Source organism: Mytilus galloprovincialis, chromosome 13 (assembly GCF_965363235.1).
Source record: "Mytilus galloprovincialis chromosome 13, xbMytGall1.hap1.1, whole genome shotgun sequence".
Classification (NCBI taxonomy): Eukaryota; Metazoa; Mollusca; class Bivalvia; order Mytilida; family Mytilidae; genus Mytilus; species Mytilus galloprovincialis.
The window spans coordinates 61,481,277-61,503,653 of record NC_134850.1 but is presented as its reverse complement, the minus strand read 5'-3'; the positions used below and the strand labels follow the sequence as shown (position 1 = coordinate 61,503,653).

Sequence of the window (22,377 nt, the reverse complement as noted above, 5' to 3'; positions counted from 1 at the left end):
GACAAATTTGTAAATACAGTTTCATGACAAGAGATTATAAGAAACAAACATTTTCCATTAGTATACACTTTATTATGTAATTTACCATTCTTTATTGATATCTAATACTTCCAAAAAATTGTATAAATCCAAAGGTATAAAATAACATAAAGTATCAGAAACAGTAACCACGCTGTATCTCATTCACAAACTCGCATGGTAACTTTATTTAATGAATCGATAGCGGATTTGCTCCGTAAATGTCACGACACATTGTGAGTAGCACCTTTACATCGATAAAATTAGATATAAAATTAATGATTATTTATAAAGAAATTATCTAAAATAAAATATGTTTTACTGTATATTCTCCATAGTTATTTAGTAATAATTGTGTGTAACAGGGATACTTGATGGAATGCTGTACATAAAGTGTTTTGTTGGTTGAGATTTATTTCCCCGATGGTATCACCAGCCAAGTAGACAGCACTTCTGTGTTGACTTGAGTTATCATTGATATGCTCATAACTATAAATTAACTGTTAGCAAAACTTTGAATTTTCGTAAAACTAAGGCTTTTCTACCTCAGGAATATATAACCTTGGCTGTATTTGGCAAACCTTTTATAATTTTTTGGTCCTCAATGCTCTTTAACTTCGTACTCTATTTGGCCTTTTAAACATTTTTTGATTCGAGCATCACTGATTAGTCTTTTGTAGATGAAACGCGCGTCTGGCGTAAATATAAAATTTTAATTCTAGTAACTATGATGAGTTTATTTATTTGTTAAAACAGCAAAGAGCGCAATAAAGTATTTATGAATGTTAAAAAATCGTAAGAGGCCTTAACTTTTTTTCCTTTTGGTTATAAGTTTAGTTCACTGTAAATGAAATTAAATCATTGATTTATGACGACTTTTTAAATATTCATGTGGTACAAATCCTAGATCCTTCAATACACATCTTGATATCCAAATTATAGTGAATTCCAATTTCTATTAAATGTAACTATTGTTATCTTACCTCCTATACATTTCCAGGAATATGACTGGTTAAAAGCGTCCGCGTGCAAACCGTGTATATTTGATATTAGGTTAGTAGGGAGGCGGGGCTTATCTCATACACGGTTAGTAGTGGAGTTACGTCCCTTTATATTCCTTATTAGGTAAGAAGGGGGCGGGGCTTATTTCATACACGGTTAGTTATGGTGTTATGTCCCTTTGTAAAAACAAAACGGTACTGAGAAAAATTCTTAAAAGTTCCAACAGACGAAGAAATTGATGATTAAGATTAAAACAAATTCATAAAACACATTTAAACCTTACAAGTCGTTATTGTTGGCATCTGTTTTTGTAGGATCAATGGAAGTATTTTCTTAGCGCTAACAGTATTGAAGACTTGCTCATTTTGAGAATCACTAGTCTTAATTTCACACGTTAAGATAGTCGGTAAGATAAATTCGTTACATAGTGTGCTAGTGACGTAATACGGTATATATGGGGTCAGTAAATTCCATATGGGGATTCGAGCTTCGCTCTCACCCCATATATACCGTATTAGGCCACTAGCACACTATGTAACTAATAATATCCTATTTGTACTAGGAGAGTCCTAGATCTTTCTGAATTAAAGTTTATATTAGAGATATTATGGATCTCACTAAACTCTTAGTTGTAATGTTACATACACATACTTGTAAACTTTACAAACACATTGCAATATTTCCCATATTTTACTCCAAAATACTCAATAACTCAACATGTTTTAAATGATTACGTTTCCTGCTGACTAGCTACAGACACATTTACAATAAAAGGTAAAACGTATCATATGGAACATGCTAACATTAAATGCAATTACATATAAACATAACAACGTATACGTAAATGTTAATTTGAAAACAATCGACGAAAACAGCCAACATAGATAATGAAATGTATACAAAATGGTTAAAAAATGAAATAATTTTGTCATGATGAAGTATGCAAATATCTAAACAACCTAACACAAAACACAAAGCACATATAGGTGTGTAGGGTAACGATACAATTATTTGATATAAATGTATATATACATATTAACGTTTTCCTCCGGATTTCTCGAAATACATAAAGTCCTGCAAAAAACATTCGTATTGATACATAGAGTACACAAGATTTTTAATGAAGCTATGTATTCTTGTGGACATGTATGGGATTTAATATATGTATATTCTTATCTCCAATATAATTTCCGAAATTATATCTATAAATTATACTGTGTTAAAGTTTATTTATCTTTTTTTTTCTTATATATTAACTTATTGAGTTAATAAACTTTTGGATAGAAAATGAAAGAAAAGAAATATATGCTTACAGTAGTTATAGTGAGACTTTGAAGAAAATATAAAAAAAAATGAATTTTCAAGCAATATCAGTTTACTTACAATTAAGAATACTGCTCCAAGCATCGCTGCTTTCACCTTTACATCAAGATCTTGTGGAACTACAACATACAACATATAAGACTAGAAACATGTTTCGAGATGAAACACTTTTATAGACATGTAGCTAAAACTTGTCTGGTTGGTCCGCTCTAGCTTTATTTAAGAAAGATTACAAAATGTTTTCGCATTTTTGTTTAATCGACATGATTTGACATAGAAGCTTATCATGTGTCGTATGTACTATTGTTTGTCTTTTCATGTTTAGCCATGGCGTTGTCAGTTTATTTTCGATTAATGAGTTTGACTGTCACTCTGGTATCTTTCGTCCCTATTTTATCATGTCGACACACTCGTTCTTATTTTTTTAGGCCATATGATTCCTTCCCTTTTTCCCTTCAATTTGTATTCGTATTGACGATATACGAGATTTAAACACCGATGAACTACTGTCGTCTTAATTTGCCAAAATGTCAAAATGAAACAAAAGAAATTGTTGTAAAATTTGAATCCCTATTCAACAGTAAAGATATAATTGTTTTAAACTGTCAGTTTATGATGTGTCAAATATACCGAGGACGAACTGGTTAGTCGGTTCGACTTATTATAGTCGGATACGAACAGACGAAGGTGGCAGTGAAAAAAAATTAAGTTAATCAAATATTTTCTCTTCGAAATGGTACAATGCACCTCGACAAGGAACGTTATCTTTGACATGTCAACATTTGGATATTTTGTATTACCATACGTTCATTCAACAGTGTGCCCGACGAAGATTATTCGGTTTACACGTGTTGTGTGTACGTTAATCGTAACAAAAAATTAGGATTTGTTCCACAATTAGTACTGCTATTGTGATGTACCTCAAATAGTTGTACGTCTAATAAATGATAAGTATTGAGCAGGTATTGTTAGTTTGTTCATAAATAGAATACTTACATGTAGCTCCGAATGTGTTAGCATCCACAAAGAATTCTTGTAAACCTTTTTGTTTACAGATTGTGCCAACTTCTCGCGTATCATCTTTTGACCATACCTGGATGATATATTTGAATATTTAATTAAACTGCACTACTATCAACAATATTGTTATTTCTTCAATACAATTTGTTTCTTTGTTATCACCACATATTGTTTTCATATATTGATCAATGTTTAAACAAAAACTGAAGGCAACGATTACAAATATTGTCATTCAATGATTAAATGTAACTTATTAAAACCAATTCACCAAACATTCGTAAAGATAACAAAGCAATGTCATTAAAGTAACGGAAGTCACTATTGGAGCAGGAACTGCTAGACTATACACTGTTCACTTTCGGTGTTTTGTAGGGATCATGTTAAACCATCTTTTGTTGTTTCCGTCATATTTTGGGGCAATTTTATGTCTTTTGTCGTCTTAAGGTTTTTTCAATAGGCCATGATTGTTTTCTCTCTTATTGTTTGTGATTGTCATCTGAGCATATATTCCCCAGAAATATTCGCCAAGGGAAAAGTATGTATTTTCTTAAATCGATTGATTAATTATGACAAAACGTTTAAATAATTTATGACTTTTCACAGTTTTCATGAAGTAAACCACGCTCAACTATTAAATATATATCTGATGAATTGTGATTCAGTTTTAAGCTCGCAACTTTACTTTAGATATTGCTTCCTGTGTCGTGTTAAAAGTTTTGAATGTTATTTTTTATCTACGGTAATTCCTTTTTCTCATAAACAGTACTTTAAATTCAGAAATTATTTCGATGTTTTTATTCTTGCGAATAATGCGACAGGGTTAATATCGCAATAATAAGAACTCGCATTCTGAAATCTGCAATAAACACTTTTATGCAGTTTTTTTTCTATAATTTCAATAATTATTGTCGACTTTTGGTTGATCGTACCAAAAACGCTTAATAAATGCAAACAACAATTTCTGAATTTACAGTATGAGCAGACAGCTTACATTAAATGTATCTTCACAACATGGCATATTGAGAACACAACATGGACCATGAATTCTCAATATTGGATTCCGGTCAGCATCTCTCAATGTGAAATTCGGAGACCAACTGCTGTATCTATTGGAAAACAAAAGGAAAATTAAATTAACGCATGAAAAATAAGTTGAAAATATAAAGTCAAATAAACTATCTCAGTTACATCACAAAAGAATAAGGTCAAAATATAAGGTCAAATAACCTATTTCAGTTATATCACAAGAACAATTAGATTTAAGTTTGATTTTTTCCTTTGAACAAGGAGTGTTGAACATTATCATTACAAAAAGATATTTGATACAGTTGGTTGACCATTATGGAATAACCGTTTCACAAATGATATCGGATATGTTCCTTACGTCGTAACTACAATCCCCTTCCCTTTCATGAATGTGACCTACCGAATTAGACTTTTTACCGGATTTGTAATCACATAAGCAACACGACGGGTGCCACATGTGGAGCAGAATCTGCTTACCCTTCCGGAGCACCTGAGATCACCCCTAGTTTTTGGTGGGGTTTGTGTTGTTTATTCTTTAGTTTTCTATGTTGTGTCATGTGTACTATTGTTTTTCTGTTTGTCTTTTTCATTTTTAGCCATGGCGTTGTCCATTTGTTTTAGATTCATGAGTTTGGCTGTCCCTTTGGTATCTTTCGTCCCTCTTTTATAGTAATGTATCACCAACATCATACATATTTTTATTCTACTTTATGCAAATTTCTTATAGCATCCATTGAATTCATTGAACAGTCGGCAGTTGTTAATTTTTAATCGCATTTCACAATACCTACATCATTTCCGTCGTTTTGATGTTGTTATTTTAAAACTTTCATAAAATTTATGACTTTCTTTATTTTTACAATTGTGAACACCTGAATCATCGGGAATTCAGTATAATGAAAACATACTCTTTTGGATGCAGGTATAAGTGTGATTAAACAATGAAAATAACACGTATAAATTGCATTGATCCGAAGCACTTTTCTAGAAGATGTAGAGATTTTGATTAAAGATTTACTAATTTCGTTTGATAAAAATTTTCTATTAAACATCGTTAAAATTCATATTACATTAAAGAATGTTTCCATAATATGAAACGATTTTGTATCCGTTTAAGAGTTATTTAACTTACTCTTGTCTTGCGTATCCAACTACCTGCCCAACAGGAGCTTCTATCATTACCTCATGTGCGCATCCATCAGCGTTTGCACACCAACAACATCCTGCACAACATTTAAAGTCCCTAGACAGACGTATTACTTCCTGACAAATACAAAATATAAGAGTAAAAAAAAACATCGAAAATTAGGCCTGGTTTTTATTTATTGATAATGTTTGACTTTTTCCTGCTTTGTCTATAGTTACAAATTAACAGATTTCATATTTAATACAAATAAACTGCAAGGTCATAGATAAAGATCTATTCATAATGCATTTTGTGACTGTTGGCCTCATGTTTTGGGATACCTGTCCAGGGATGTTGATACACTCAACCTTTTGAAGTTACACAACAAACTCTTTTGTCCAATGTTGTCAAATATTTACGGACTTGTGAGGTCAAAATGTAAGGGGGTTCGACATCTTATATTCATTAATAGCTGACACAAAGCTTTCAGATGTTTGAAATGAAAAAAAAAAACTTTCTACATCGTTATGCTCTTGGTATATTTTACAAATCTCTTGCGCAGAGATCATAATCGTTCCATTCAATACTTCGTAACACTACAGACAATATGACGTCATATTAAGTGCAGTCTTGCGGAGCAAGCACGGAACGGATATGAACTCTGCGCCGGAGATTGATACTTACCTGATTCATGTTGTCTGTAATGTGTATCACAAAGCTTCTTTGAGGTCCACAACACTGTCTCATGCACATGTCTGTATCTGTAAATATATATAACATTACTATCACTTTGTTTATCAATTTCATTTATGCAAATCCTTAAACGGATGGAGTTTGGAAAAAGAGGCAACAAATATCGAAGGAACATTCAAACTAATAAGAAAGAAGATGTAGTACGATTGCTAATGAGACAACTATAGGTCACCCTGCAGCCGTCAACAATGAGCAAAGCCCACAACGCATAGTCATAAGTCGGGAATAAACTGACAACGCCATAAAAAAAGACAAACAAACGACCAAACGACACAGAACAGTAAACATTACATAGAAAGCAGAAGACTGAGCAACTCCAATAAAAAATTAGGACTAATTTATGGTAAGAAATGCAAAACCACATAGATTCTTAACATTATATTTTTTCTAGAATGATCGATTATCATTTAATCATCTAGATATTCACAATTATGCAAAGATACCTCAATTTTCACACCTATATATAGGTGAGGGCAATAGTGTGATTCAATTCTTTATATAAAAAATTAGAGTAATCTTAAAATATGAAAGGTACACAAATGTATTATAAATCCTATAAGACTTTTATAATTTTAAAATCATTGAAAGCTACTAGTATTCTTCGTTGTTTTATTATTAAAGGGAATGCTGTTTATCTTTCTTGTTAATTTAAAGTGAAATGAAGGCAATCGGCTTTCATATTTTGCATGAAGCGCTTAAATGTGACTTTAGATTACTTTCATTTTGCATTTTAAAATAGAGCATAAAACAATTATATTAATCTTTGAAATAAATTCTATTTTAATAACATTTTAATCTGAAAGTCAAACTTTGAACAACTTTGGCAAACATTCTCTAGAGGGATGAAGGCGATAAAATTACAAGTGAAACTAATAAAACGTCGTAAAGCTGACATATGCAAGATGAAAATGTTGGTTTCAACGTTGATGTGCTTATAAAATATTAATTAACGTCAATAATTATAAGTCGTTATATCATAGAATACTAAGTTATTGTTTCAAAAATTTGATTTGATCCCTTATATTTGTATTTATAATGTTATTTAATTATTTTTTTGGAAAACATGTCATTTTGTTCCAACAAAACAATTAATACAAAGTACACGGACGATGATTAATGCAGTGTTTAAGTAAAAGTTTATAATTTATAAATATGACCATATCAATGACAATTCATGTCAGCACAGAGGTACTGACTACTGGGCTTGTTATACCCTTGGGGAATTAAAACTCCACCCTTTGTTGATTTCTGTTCTTCAACAACACCAAAATTTTATAATTTCATCACAATCGAATAAATGTTTTACTATTGGCAAAAAAAAAAACAAAAAAAAAAACAACACAACCTTTAGGCAGTACAGAAAATGTGTCAGCTCTACCAGATTACATGTTGTTTCAATAACGTCCTTAAATTCTCTGGGATATGATTAAACCTTTGTATATTGTAGCTCAGACTGTTTTTCACTTTGCATATTGTATGCACAGTCTATTTTTTACAATACAATATCAAATGTAATATCTAAAACATTTTATAGCATACCTTCTGCTGCAAAATAAACTTGTTGGCCTTGATTATTCATTACTTTGTATTTGTTGTTTTGTTCCCAGCCTGTAAATGCTGCAATTAAAACGAAGATAACTGAACATACCGCTTATTATATTTCACTTTGGTTTATTGTCGTTTACAGCCTGTTCTTATATTATTCTGCTGCATCACTGTTCAAAGTCTAGTGAAGGCTTACTAGCATGTTTAATCCCTCCATATTATACATGTGCCTGTCCCTAGTCAGGAGCATGCATTTCAGATGCTGTCATTGTTGCTGCATATCATATTTGTTTTCGTTTATTGTTTTTACACAAAGCAGGGTGTTAGTTTTCAAGTTTGAATTGTTATACATTATCATTTCTTTTTAGAGCATGCTATGCTATATGGATTTTTGCTCATTGTTGAAAACTGTAAGGTAACCTATGGCTGTCATCGTCTAGTGGCAATTATGTCAAACATTCTTATTTTTCTATCACTGGAAGAAACTCTAAACTTTAGCATTAACAGAATCAATAGTCTAAAGAGATCTACGGTCGATTTCTTTATTGAATAAGACTTATTTTTCTTGCAGCCTTTCCATTATAATAGTGTATTTAAATGAAAATATGGAATCTCATTTTACATTACAAGTGACATCATGTTTATTTCTGGCAAATGACGTCTCATGCTTTATATATCTATATTTATATTAAAACATTGATAGTCACAAACGAAAGAAAAATACCTTCTAAAAGTTCAATTTGTTGTTTGATTAAAACTTGATCTAATGTTGTCAGGTATTCTAAACCTGGGGGACATCCGGGCATACTCTGTACTGCTGGAGCCCATTGCTGTTGAACATTTGCTAAACCTTAAAAAGAAATGTATAAAAAAAATAAAAAAAATATGGAAAATCCAAACCAAATTCATAAAGTTATCAACAAACGGAACCTTGTACAGCTGGATGCCATTACTGTTGAACATTTTCTAAACCTAAAAAAAGATGAATAAAAAAATCATAATATAAGCATTGTACAGATATCCATACTAAATTCATTTGAGGGATGTCCATGAAAAGTGACAACACCAAACGTCATCGACCTAAGGAACAAGTGGTATGAATAAGAAGTCTATTTCTAGGTAATACTAATTGATTTATGGTATAATATATACCGCCGGTGACACATATCTTACTTACACCATGGTATTAAAGAAATAACAATTTTCAGTAATTGAGATGAGGGGGTCTTTCGGGAACCTAAGATTAAAGAATTGATCTTAATAAATACAGGATATTCATTTACATATAATGACACATATATTGATAAATGTCGGTAGATATTTGATTTAAGTTGTACAAATAACTTTAAAAATGGTTATATGTAAATATAAAATTAGACTAAAAGAAGAATCACTCGAAATGTCTTCATTCCTTTACTATTAAAATGGTGTAAAATATTCTTATCTGTAAAATTGATAAAAATGACACAATATTACACTGGTGTTAGACTATTCATAGCAAACAGAGCTCTTTGCGATCGCATTATTTCAATTGTTGAAAAACAGATTTTATCAACAATTATTTCAACAAAGCATTGGTAAAATTTATTTATCCAAGCCCTAAATATTAAACGGTACTCTAGAAACCTTTTTGTGGGGATGTTTGAAAGTGCACATGTGTGCTTAAATCTTTTTGAAGTTTTAAACCCATGTAGCGTAAAAGTAAAAAAAAAAACACTAAAAAATCCAACAACCGGCAGGAAAAAAACTTACTTGAGCAAGGACAAACAGGGAACAAAACATGATTAGGAAAGAAGGGTCACATATGTTATATACTACAGAAAACTAGCGGGGATAGCAACAGATATAGCCGTTTTGATAATTCTGTAGTTTTCTATGTTAAGTCATGTGTTCTATTGTTTGTCTGTTTGTCTTCTTTCGTTTTTAGCCAGGCGTTGTCAGTTTATTTTCGATTTATGAGTTTAACTGTCCCTCTGGTGTCTTTCGTCCCTCTTTTAAGGTCAACGGAATTAATTTTGTTTAAAAACGAAATTATGGCAATATTAATATTCATTTGGATACAGCAAATATAGTTCCCTATCGAGGGTTATCTCATTGGGACTCGTACACATCTTTCTATATCTATCTAAAGGTTTATGCAACAATACTGATAGAAGATAAAAACATACAACAAGATGAAATAAATCTATAAGCGGTGCATGTTAAATTAACAGAGTTGGTTGATGTTCGAACCCATGCTTTCATTGAAAAACTTTATATTAAGTACATCGGCTTGTATTCATTTATAAGTGAGTCGACCGAATTAATACCTCGTTAAACTTCTTCAAATTACCTTTATTACTATTATATAACTTTCTGTTATGCTATCACTCAATGCTCTTTATATGTACATGTATGATTTATTCAACGTTCATTGTTGACATAAGACCTACATTATGATCTTCAAATTACCCGTATTATTGCATTATCTGTGAGTAGTATCATACATACAATACGTCTAATACAATCAATACGATATTCAATCGACTGTCCAATTCTTTCAATTTTCATTTTTACTTTGTTACATTATGACGTCGAAAGGGCTTTATTTCACGTATTGTTATCTGAAATCGATTATATTTAAAGGGACTCATAGAAAATTCATCCGTCATATTATTATATTTCTGTTTCGGAATATCAAAAATGTATTAAATAGATTCCTGTCAATAGAAGTTTAAAGGGAAATAAAGTACATGTCTGTGTAATATATATTTCATGTTTATTTGACTAGAAAAAAATCAACAAATCAAACATAACACTGTGTAATCAATTTATATTTTTATTTAAAAACGAAATTTAAAAATGAAATGTAAATAAACATTCCGAAATTTTAAAGACATATCTAACGGGAAGTCTCTTATCGAATAGAAATCGAACACATTTAAAGAATTTAAAGAATGGAAAACAACTTTCACATTTCTGCCTTGACATAGTCTATAGAATCAGACGAAAATCGCAAATACAAAACACAGGGAATAACCTTTCTATTCATTATATTAAGGAATCATTTTCGGGAAACAATCTTTTCTTTTTCGAAAACTTTAAAACAATGTCAGGCTCTTTGCCTTTAAATGAGATTATTATTATTTTCAGAATGCTAATCGGCATATTTGCGTGCACTGAATATGCGTTGGTTACCCATTAAAAAGCGTATTTGTTCAACAATAATGCAACAAATATTGAATAAAAAAAAGGTAGTTGTATATGTGTATTTGACCTTGGTGTCAGATAAAATGTCCTTCTCACAAGACGATTACCTGGTGGAGGGTTTCCATAGCCTGGTTGCATTCCATAGGCTGGCGGTTGTCCATCTACAGGATTCACTAAAATATAAAATATATTACTGAAAGTTCATCCTTATTATCACCATGAGCGTCGTTGTCGTTGTCATCATACTTTATCAGTACAGTATAAATAACGGCAACAACAGTATAACGGTGTTAACAAGTCATAAATCGATTGAAAAAAAAACCAACAAATCCAAGTTAAAAACTAATTCGAGGAAAACACACCAACTGTAAATTACTAATAATCGGGCAAAAAGATTTTATAATGTAAATAAATTATCTTCATAGTAGTGTATTCCTTATCACAAAATATCTCCTTTTTATATTCATAATCCATTTCCGGTAAATAAATATGAGAACACTTAACAAGGTCCTGACTTCATCTTAAATAAAATGTGAAATAACAAAAATAATGAACGCAAAAGAAAACTAGTATTAAAAAATGATCGTCCTTAAACAATTTGCAAAATCATACATATCAAAAGAATAGAAAACAAATGTCATATGTATTGTATTCCTGACTTGGTACATGCATTTCTTCATAACTAGCAAAACCTCTCATTTGTGTGACAACCGGGTTTTAAGTATTTCAATATTTCTGGGATATCTTGAAAAAATAGAACAGGAACAGAAAGATCCAATACTCTTATTTTAAACACTAGTTAAATAGGTCGTAAATGTATATACACATTTTTACAAGAATTTGCAAAAATTCCGGTTGTGTTTCAGAACTGGTTTATGTGAGTCTCTGAAATCAAAGCAGTTGTTTTGAAGGAGATGCGAAATACAAAATGAATATCCTTTTTTGAAGGAGCAGCGGTTTGACAAATGGAAACACTTAATAATTATTCGTTAAAATGCATGTATTCAGATTGGCAAAGTAATAAACTATGTAAAATTACAAACGTTTAAATGAAATCCTGTACATTTTGTAAAGTGGATTCGTGCAGGGCAATAAATGAAGAAAACAAAATGACAAAAATCTATAAATGGCAACTAATGCTCCTCAGTTACCATTTGTAAATTTAAATTTTAATTCTGTTTTTGTCTTATGTGTCAAAATCTGGAAGGAGTGCAATTTAAATTAATCTAGTACAGTATTGTGGCATGTTGTACATTTCCAAATACTCCCGATTCAACGAATTGACTATTTAAATACCTTGTGCAAATAAAAATCCTTGTGAATATTTATTGATAAGTTAGAGACACAGTTCTTAAACTATGATTCAATCATGTCAATACCCGGAAAAACCTTTAAAGTTAAATATTGGAATGATCAAATGTGATCAACTTATGATATGACAAAAATATGTAAATCACATTTTTACGCAATGCACCTACGAATGTGATCCTTTACGTGCCCGTGTACGTAGCAAACCTACCAAAGATATATATTGTATTTTCTATGATGAACCATACATGAACGAAAACATGATATTTATTTTTCACGATATTTCATTTCATCCTTTCTTTATATGAAGTACAAATCGCCTAATGTCACCCATTCAAACGAAAAATTAAAATGTTATAGTCTTGAACCACAAAAAATAAAATATAAGCTAAATTATTTATTAGGTTCACCTTTAAAAACAATTTAACTAAAAAGTAGCATGAAAGTAAAGGGTTGTAAACTTCGTCACAAAACGTATCTGAAATCTGATTTGACGCACAATAAGATCCAATAAGTCTGCACACATATTTGCATTATACATATTAATGCACAAGATTTTCACGTTACAGAATGTATAGCATGCTTCAAATTAAGTACCTGTCCAAAGTCGGGAGCAGTGGTTGTTATGTATTCCGGTATATCATATTTGTTATTCGTTCAATTTTTTTGTACATTACTCCGGCCCTTAGATTTCTTATTTGAATTGTTTCACATGTGCCATTTCGGAACCTTTTAATAGCTGGCTATGCAATATGAGTTTTACTCATTGTTGAAGGTCATACGGTACGGTATTTTTTCTGTCATTTGGACTCTTGTGGATAGTTGTCTTGAAATTTTGAGTGTTAAGTGTGAGAAATTTGATATGTCAACATGATTTCAGAATGTAGAATGTTTGAACACTTAATCGGGGTAATAGCAATACAACTGTTATAATATATATTATATTTTAGTACAACTTTTTACCTTTCAAGATAGTTAAGCAAAATACAACTATGTATTCCATCAAAATGTTAAATACCATGAACGGTATCTATTTTCTTGTGCATTTTGACAATTTCAAAATATCTTTTCAGTGATACTAGATGGCAAAATATTGAAAAGACGATCAAAATGCGTGGAAATTTAGCTTTTCAGTATGATTAAAACTACATATTTTCTTGTGAAAATTGGAAGAAAAGTTCGCAAAGTCGTTATTTTAAATGATGATTTCCTTATGCATACAATTACTATTCAATATCGTGTGCGTGCATATACCAATATGCCATATGTTTGGGACCAAGTTTTAGTCAGGAAGAGCATAATGCATTAGCCGTCATTTAAATCATCAGAAAGACATTCATGCATTCATCTCACATTTTGAAATAAAACTAGGACACTATTAGTCTAAAGACATTACGCCGATTTACTTTATCTTATGCCCAGCATAGTTACTCGTGTGGTATGTTTGCATATAATATTAAATGATGTGTTCTATTAGGTTTGTGAATTATATTTCTGCAATGTAAATAAAATGAGATGTAGGATATTTATACATTAATGCCTGTATGCATTTTTCATAATGAAGTATTTTATATAACACATCAAAAACCTAAATGAAATAAAATAAGATGTAAGATATGTATACACTCATGCCTGTATACATTTGTCATAATGAAGTATTTGATATAACACATCAAAACCCTAAATGTAAATTAAATAAAATGTAAGATATGTATACATTAATGCCTTTATGCATTTGTCATAATGAAATATTTGATATAACACATCAAAAACCTAAATGTAAAATCACTTTCAAACATGTCACTACTTATACGGAAATAGCGGATGCATTTCTACATAAAATATACGATAAAGGAAGAAGTATAGGTTTGTTTTCTATGAGTTAATCAGACAAATGTGTATGCTATTATCATCATTCTAGTTTAATCCCAGCAATATGCAATTTAATGTATGTCGTGCACACCAGAAAAGCTATAAAATCAAAAACAAATCCATTTCGAATGATAATTTAAAATTTATGACCATCATTTGTGTAACTATAAATTTAAAACCGTTTATGTCATGAAAGCATAGTTCATTTAAAAAGAGTCGTGTTTTAATTCGTCTACTAAATACATAAGAAAACAAGTCAATTTGTTTATATATATCATAAACATAGGCTTTCTTACCTTTATTTTGTTGATTCATTTTTATAAACAACGTTTGTGTATCGCCCTTTTACCTGTACCGTTAAGTACTCTATTGTAGCTGTTTAATGCTGTTTACGTTAGTAACCAAATCGGATTTATTGGATTTTCACCTGTGGACAGTACGTGTATATATATAATTCAGATTATTTTTGTCACACAATTTCAGATTTAATGATTTAGACTAAATGAATTAAATGTAGGTCTGTTTAAGTTAAGAAATATATCAGTAACTTTATCTATTAACTAGGGTATATTTCTATATACGTTTGCAACTATATTAACTAGTTTATTTATTAATTAGGGTAGGACTCTATATAGGTTTGGAAGTATTTAACTTATCTATCATCTAAGTTTTAACAAAAACTGTTTTAGACGGCACACGAAAAAAATATTAAGCGGATATATTTAATGGTAATTGGTGACCTCACTTCAATGCATGTGGGTTGGTTTTTAAATTTTTCAAAACAATGACTCCGAATTCCAAATCGTCGCTGGGCTTCTAAAATGTTGTAAATTACAAATTTTTCAAGAAATTTTTTTCTCACAAACAGGCTTTGAAAATTTTGGCAAAATGCATGCTTCCAAAATGTTGTATGTGAACTTGAACATTTTTGTAAATAGCAGTGAAATAAAAACGTTGACATTTCTGTATTATCCAAGAACTTAAATTATTTTCACAGAAATAAAGAAATGTACAATTATTTTTTCCCCAAAGCCATTCTACAACGATTTTCAAGGTTTTATACCACATTTTGGAAGCAAACTTTACAAACAACTGACATTGGCAATTTTGTAATATGTCTTATTTCACACATTTTGATTGGTCTAACTGCATGCTATTTTGTGATACCAAAGATTTCTTCCCGCCCAGACCATTGATGTCAAAAAGTATTTTTAGCCAAAAAAGTCATATACGACATTTTAGAAGCCCAGCGACGAAATGCTTCATCCGCAAATAAATTGCCATTTCAGTTTCGACGCCATCAAACGTTGATATAACTACATTTATAAGTCTTTTGCTGCAAAATAATATTTCCATGTGCATACCTAATTTTTTAAATCAAGTTTTGATTCTTTTGAATTTTTACCTGGACTTCGACTATTCTATTCTATTATAGTTAGGTCATATAGTTCACATGTAAAATAACTAATCCTATATTTCATACCACGAAAATAGAAATCTGGGAAACAGTATATCGAACAATATATATATATACGAGACTATATTGAAAACTACGTTCAAACCTATGATTGCGTTGGATAAAAACTGCAATTTTTATACGTGTGCATGTAAAACAAATTTCGTTGTAGAAGGGTCTAAAAACAGCACATACAACATTTTCCAAAAAGACCAAAAAAGTGAAAAAGTATATTTAAACAAAACGCATTTGACTTACAGGTCGAACAACTGATGTTCTTTAATCCTGCTGACTGCCATTGGCGATTGCCAAATAATATTGATCACAAGATGTAACAAAATCTTAATATAAATTTAATGCTTAACAGAAAAAAATTAACTTGTGGCCACGATATTATGCCACAAACATATGGTGTCAATATTTTTTTAGTACACCAGATCCGGATTTTGACAATATATATATATATATGTTCCTGGGAAAATTATCTTTTATATGTCCTCAACAGAGCTTCATGTTAAGGAAAGAAGAAAAAGACATTTAACAAATATGGATACAAATGTTGATCGTTTGCAACAGACACAATACCATGATGAGCATGGTACTCTATTGGAGATATATTAAGCTGGTTTTTTTCGGGCTGCGACAAAGACGATCTATATGGAAAACCCTATTCAACATTTTTAAAATAGGTAAATTATGAAGTATTAAAAGTAAAATCACAAAAATACTGAACTCAGAGGAAAATCAATTCGGAAAGTCCATAATCACATGGCAAAATCAAATAACAAAACGCATCAAAAACGAATGGACAAGAACTGTCATATTAAATCACCCAGTAATCATAAATAAATACAGTAGTAAAAACTTTTATCAAGAGAAACAAAATATATCAGCAAATGTCATTGGTATGAAATAAAATCTGAATATCTTATTACAGAGCTGCTAATTATTTTGATAATCACATGTAATGCAACGCAACGGTTTGCTAATAAAGGTTGCAAATTATATGTTTATTAGAAACCTACAAAGGTCTTGAAATACATGTGCATACGAGTGCGCTCTCAATAATAATGTCAAAAATCTACAAATGCATCTTGATAAATCGTAATTTAGAATTGTGTAGTGATCGTATGATGCGATCCATAAATGGAAATGTCTAAACTGGAGGTCCTGTAATACAGGAAAATGTTGACGTACTGATGGTCTATATCGTAAGTCTTTTTGGCGACAATTTTATTTAAGGGGTAGTTAAATGCTCATCTGGACTATGAGTTCCTCTGAAAACGGGTTTGTCACGTTTCTATTACCAAGTGCAACTTAGATATTACTTCAACTATGTTACTTTAGACCATTCAGGTTCAATATCCCTGAAAACATTGGAAATACTTAAATTTTGTTACCTAAACTCCTATATATGAGACACGAAATAGTAATAACCAATCAAATCTAACTGTAAGTTTGGGAAATTAAGTAAATTTTGTACATTTATTGGTCTTGGGCATAACAACCAATAGGACTTAATCAGTTCCACCAAAACAGTAATGTTAACCTTTAGTACATGATAAAATATATATTAAAATAAGTAAAATATGTGGAAAAAAAGTATTGTTGTAAGTGTAAGTAGTGATTTGGCCAAAATGAAAGTAGGGAATTAGCCTTAGTCATTTTAATATACAAGATTCATGTTTGAAGTGGTGCAAATATTTCAATTTAATTTGACTTTTACCAAAAAATGCATAGCAGCAAAGGGGGAGAAAAATTGTGGTCTGATGGCAGAAACGCGAAAATAATGGAATTTAATAGAAAGGAAACAAATAACAGACTTTGGAAAGAAGGGAGGGCTTTTGACAACTTTTCTGAAATTCTCCAGACATAAAATCTTGTACAAAATATCCTATAACAGATTACAAGCTGTAAATTCCAGCGATTTCGCAGGTGTGTTTATAAGTATTATTAAAAGGCATAAAGCAGTAAGTAAGATTGATATTCCCACAATGGGTATTTACCCAAATTATAAGTCAGGTGGGTAACACTTTTCATCAATTTGATAGATTGTTAAGTATTTTCAAAATGTTATTCATCAATTTATTATTTTTGTTTCCAGTATTTTGTTGGGAAAAGCAATTTTGCTGTAATGACATAAACAATAACGGAAAATTTTCATAATTTCTCAAATAAAATGATTTCGTCTATGCATTGTTACAAAAGAAATCTGCTGACATTTATATCCAAGTTTCTATTTTCCTATATAATTGATTACCTATGTGAAAAAAAGTAAAATCACAAAAAAACTTAACTCTGAGGGAAATTCAAAACGGAAAGTCCTTAATCAAATGCCGAAATCAAATGATAAAATACATCAAACGAATGGACAACAACTGTCATATTCCTGACTTGGTACAGGCATTTTCTTACGTATAAAATATACTTGATTACTTATATGTGAAATTTCACTGATTCAATGTTGGATTTAGTTGTTTAACATCAAGTGTCAAAGGTGCCCCAGAAAAGATAGCAGTGACAACAATGTTGCTATTTAACATAAAATCCATTGACAGAACACATCCGATGATATGTTATTTGTGAATATTAAATAAAACAAATAACATGTTCTTTAATAATGGTTTATTTCAATACTAAAGCTACAATATATATATACATATCATCAATAAACATTATAAATAAAATCCATATAAAGTAAAGCATTATGTAATTATGCCATGATTGTCTTTATAAATTACATTTGCATAATTATGTATAAAATTTTAATGATAAGATTGAAAATGTAAATGAGTGAAAACATTACAATGTAACCTACAAGATTGACATTACTGTACAAAATAGTTTCCTTTTTCTAAATTAAATCTAATGTAAAAAGTTGAAAATTAACTTCCATATTTGCCAATAAAAATAGTTAAAACTGTTTGTAACTATAGTAAACACTAAGCTTTTGACTGCTATCAATAAAGGCATGGTAGTATATTGTTGTTCGAAATTCATAATGGATTGAGAAAAAACCAAATCCAGGTTACAAACTAAAACTGAGGCAAAAATAATATATGAGACCAGAACAACGACACAACAGAAACACAACACTTAAATGCAACACACAGAGAAACGAACTATAATATAACGATGGCCATTTTCCTAACAATAATAGCTATCATGCTTATAATTAAATACACCAGATGTGTGTTTCGTCTACATAATAAATGAGGTAATGTTAAAAGTATATATAATCAAAGCCTTAAAGGCTGTAAAAGCAATTGCTGCCATGTTAATGTTTGGAGACTTTTATTTTTCATCCACATATATACAAGAATTAAACCTGACATGAGTGTTGTCTAGTTAAAAGTAAGAAGGTTTTAACTTTATATAAATAAAAGACTTTAGCAGAAAGTCATTTTTAATATGTTTTATATTTCACAAGGAGACAACACGTTTACCAGGCTAAAGTTGGGGTCAAATATACATGTGCTGAAACATATAACTCAAAAAGAAATCATCATGGATTATCCCCTGGTAGTGTTTGTAACTTCCTTGGCAATAATTTCCTTTATTGATTTAATTTTAACAATTTTCATTATTAATTTATATTTAACCATTAACACAAATGATTAAGTTAAAACATTTCAACTTTCCAGACGCAAATGTTAAAAAACGGGAAAGAAATAAAATATCTTACAAGACATAAACATGTAAAGAATAAATGTATATTTCAGCTTAATAAAAATATTTTCATAATGTTACTTTGTCATCATTTTTAAAACTAAGTTCCAAACATTATTGCTCAGTTGATATGTGTCCTTCTGATGCGGTACGAGCACATGCACTTGTTTCTATCCATAGGAAGGTCGATTATCCATATAAATAGTTTTATATGGATAGTGGACCTTCCTATGGATAGAAACAAGTTTTATATGGATAGTCGACCTTCCTATGGATAGAAACAAGTGCATGTGGGTACGAGATAACTACAATTCTCATGCAATCCCGAAAAGGGGGGTCATCACAGACAAACATGACATTAAATCGTTATCACTGAACTAGTATATATATTGTATAGGGGCCAGCTGAAGGACGCCTCCGGGTGCGGGAATTTTTCGCTGCATTGAAGACCTGTTGGTGACCTTAATTCTGCTGTTGTATGTTTTTCTATGGTCGGGTTGTTGTCTCTTTGACAAATTCCCCATTTCCATTCTCAATTTTATTATACGAAGAAGAACAAACAGCTCTACGTTGCTTTGATATTTATCAATTTTCAGGAAACATTGCGAAACATGATCTTCAATATTTCGAAAACATGTGAAATAAAATTGCTAACACGGTGGACCGTCGAGTGTCAACAAACGTAGTAGACTTGTTCACTGAAAAGACGAGGATAATGGTTTCATCTGACATTTGTTATGCAAACCCAGTTTTGATCATGATATTTAAAAAGACGTACTTTTTTTCAATCTATGTATTAATAAACTAGAAAATTCCAAATTGTAAATATCTCTTCATCTGGACCGACTTGGCATCTACTACGTTTGGACGGGTCCATTTCATTAGTAAGGTGGTCGATAAATATTACGGAGTTTTGACAGAAAAGGAAAACGAACTTATTGTTATGTGTTTTCAACAAGGGTTTCGTTCCGCTAAATTATTTGCGCAAATAAAGTTTGTCTATTTTTAGATTACAGGTAATAATTTGACACTACGCATTAACCTGTGTAGTGATTTTGATTTTACGATAAATGTATGAATGAACGATAATTTTATGAATGAACAAGAGCACCTGACCTCTTAAAGAAACACAAATTAAACATAAAAACCGTATTTATTAGGAGATAATTCAGTTAAATTTTCAATACTAAATCAACAACTGAAATGAATCCATATTTTGTTGAAACATCGTACGAACGGCGGAAAACGGAATCGCATTTATAAAAATGTACTTTTTTTCACTCGGACTTCTATGTTATTTGATAGTCAAACGGTTGACCCTTTAAATACAAAAATACATCTACAAGAACATATTCTGAAACTTCTTAAATCCACTAACTTTTTTTTAAAGTTTCAAGCTATGTATTGCATTAGAAAACATACATAGGTGTTAAAGAATGACTGACAAGGAGCCTGTTTAACAAAATACTATGGCTTGATCTGGGCGGAGTCTCTGATCTGGGTCACAAAGATGGCCATACGCGACGGCATAAAAGCAATTGCTTTAAAAATAGATTATCTTTGATTAATATGGAAGTTGCTCAAATAAAGATAAATTCAGATAAAGAAACATTTTTCAAAATGAAAGAACAACATTAAAAGCTGCCATCTTATATTTTAACATTATGTCTAACATAAGATAATTTTCAGCATCTTAACTGATTATTTAATACCTGTTGATTTTATATTCTAGTCTATTTTGTGTGTGACAACTGTAAACCAACTACTGTTAATTCAGAAATTATAACGTGCATTTATTATTGCAATTTGTAATTTTAACCAAAATAGTGATTTTAATTTTTGCTATTATAACCCAGTCACATTTTTTTGCAATTATAAAAACATCACAATAATTTAATTTGTTTAATTTACAGTAATTTACATGAACCATTTATTCATACACTTGGGAAGAAAAATAATGCAAGTTTAAATTGTCACAAGTTTTTCCAATTAGGATCATCTTGACCTTTTTTGCATAAGCAAAATTAAAAATTGTAACAACATGTTGCTGCAAATTCTTATTTAATTGAAAAACACAGAAGAAGTGTTCCCAAAAATAATTAGTTTTACAGTTTTATTCAATTTATAAATATGGAAAAAAAACACATTTCACTGTAAATTCAAAGATATCAAATATTGAATAACTTCTGCTTGTTTAAGGAGGCTCGAGGGTATAAAAATTTCAGAAAAAAATCAAACATTTGTTTTTCATTACAAATATTATTTATTTTCTTTTGTAGTTGTTACTTTATCATATGGTACAAAAATCATTCAAAACAATCAATTCCTGTTGGCCCCAGATGACTTTCAAAATGTATACATCATTGAAAAAGTTCAAAATTATCTCCCTTTGGTAGAAAAATGCCATTTTTTGGCTCTAAAATTGAAATATCTTTTTCAACTCATCGGTGACCTATCTTTTTTAATATAATTTCCATATAAGCTGTACTTAAACTAAATTATTGTAAAATTTTAGCGATTTCTGTAATAAATTTCTTTTTTTTATTTCGATATTACCTTTATTTCTCCTATTACTTCAACAGAAAAAAACCACCTTTACAAAAATGTATGCTTCTTTCGAAGGCAGATTCTGAGCGCAAATGAACGGTGACCCCAATTTTTTATTTTATTTTTCTATTAACTATAAGATAAAGTTCATTCATAGAAAAATATAGAGAAATCCTATATAAATGATTTAGACCCGCGAACCTCCTTAAGCACAAACATAACAAATTATAGACTTACCGGGGTATACATATATAATGAAACAATTATTTGATTATGAAGCATATTGTTATGATATACAGTCAAACCTGATTAAACCGAACCCTGAATAAACCGGTTTCCTGTCCATTCCGGCCGAAAATGAAAGTCCCATATTTTCCAATTCAAAGTTTTTGTTAAAATACCCTTTGTAAACCGGACCCTGTGTATTCCGAATTCCGGTCTAATTATAAAGTCCTAATACTCTTAATTACATTAATTATAACCTGTCAAAACCGGTTTGTAAAATTAATTTCAATGATCGATA

The 22,377-nt window shown here is 30.4% G+C and overlaps 1 protein-coding gene across 4 annotated transcripts in view; it reads right to left on the bottom strand.

Moving 5' to 3' along the window:
• Window positions 1-14,630, bottom strand: part of LOC143057282 (phospholipid scramblase 1-like) — a 53,870-nt gene extending 39,240 nt beyond the window's left edge. For 2 of the 4 annotated variants that reach the window (XM_076230562.1, XM_076230561.1), the window contains exons 1-9: window positions 14,479-14,630; window positions 11,110-11,175; window positions 8,538-8,663; window positions 7,808-7,885; window positions 6,200-6,276; window positions 5,522-5,652; window positions 4,355-4,469; window positions 3,340-3,436; window positions 2,404-2,462 (exon numbers count right to left, since the gene is read on the bottom strand). In XM_076230562.1, the coding sequence (XP_076086677.1) occupies window positions 2,404-2,462; window positions 3,340-3,436; window positions 4,355-4,469; window positions 5,522-5,652; window positions 6,200-6,276; window positions 7,808-7,885; window positions 8,538-8,663; window positions 11,110-11,175; window positions 14,479-14,497 (768 nt within the window). In that variant the 5' untranslated portion in view covers window positions 14,498-14,630. Of the gene's footprint in view, window positions 1-2,040; window positions 2,095-2,403; window positions 2,463-3,339; window positions 3,437-4,354; window positions 4,470-5,521; window positions 5,653-6,199; window positions 6,277-7,807; window positions 7,886-8,537; window positions 8,664-11,109; window positions 11,176-14,478 lie in introns of those variants that run through there. The other 2 variants (XM_076230563.1, XM_076230564.1) reach the window with 2 other exon arrangements.
• Window positions 14,631-22,377: the final 7,747 nt, after the last annotated feature.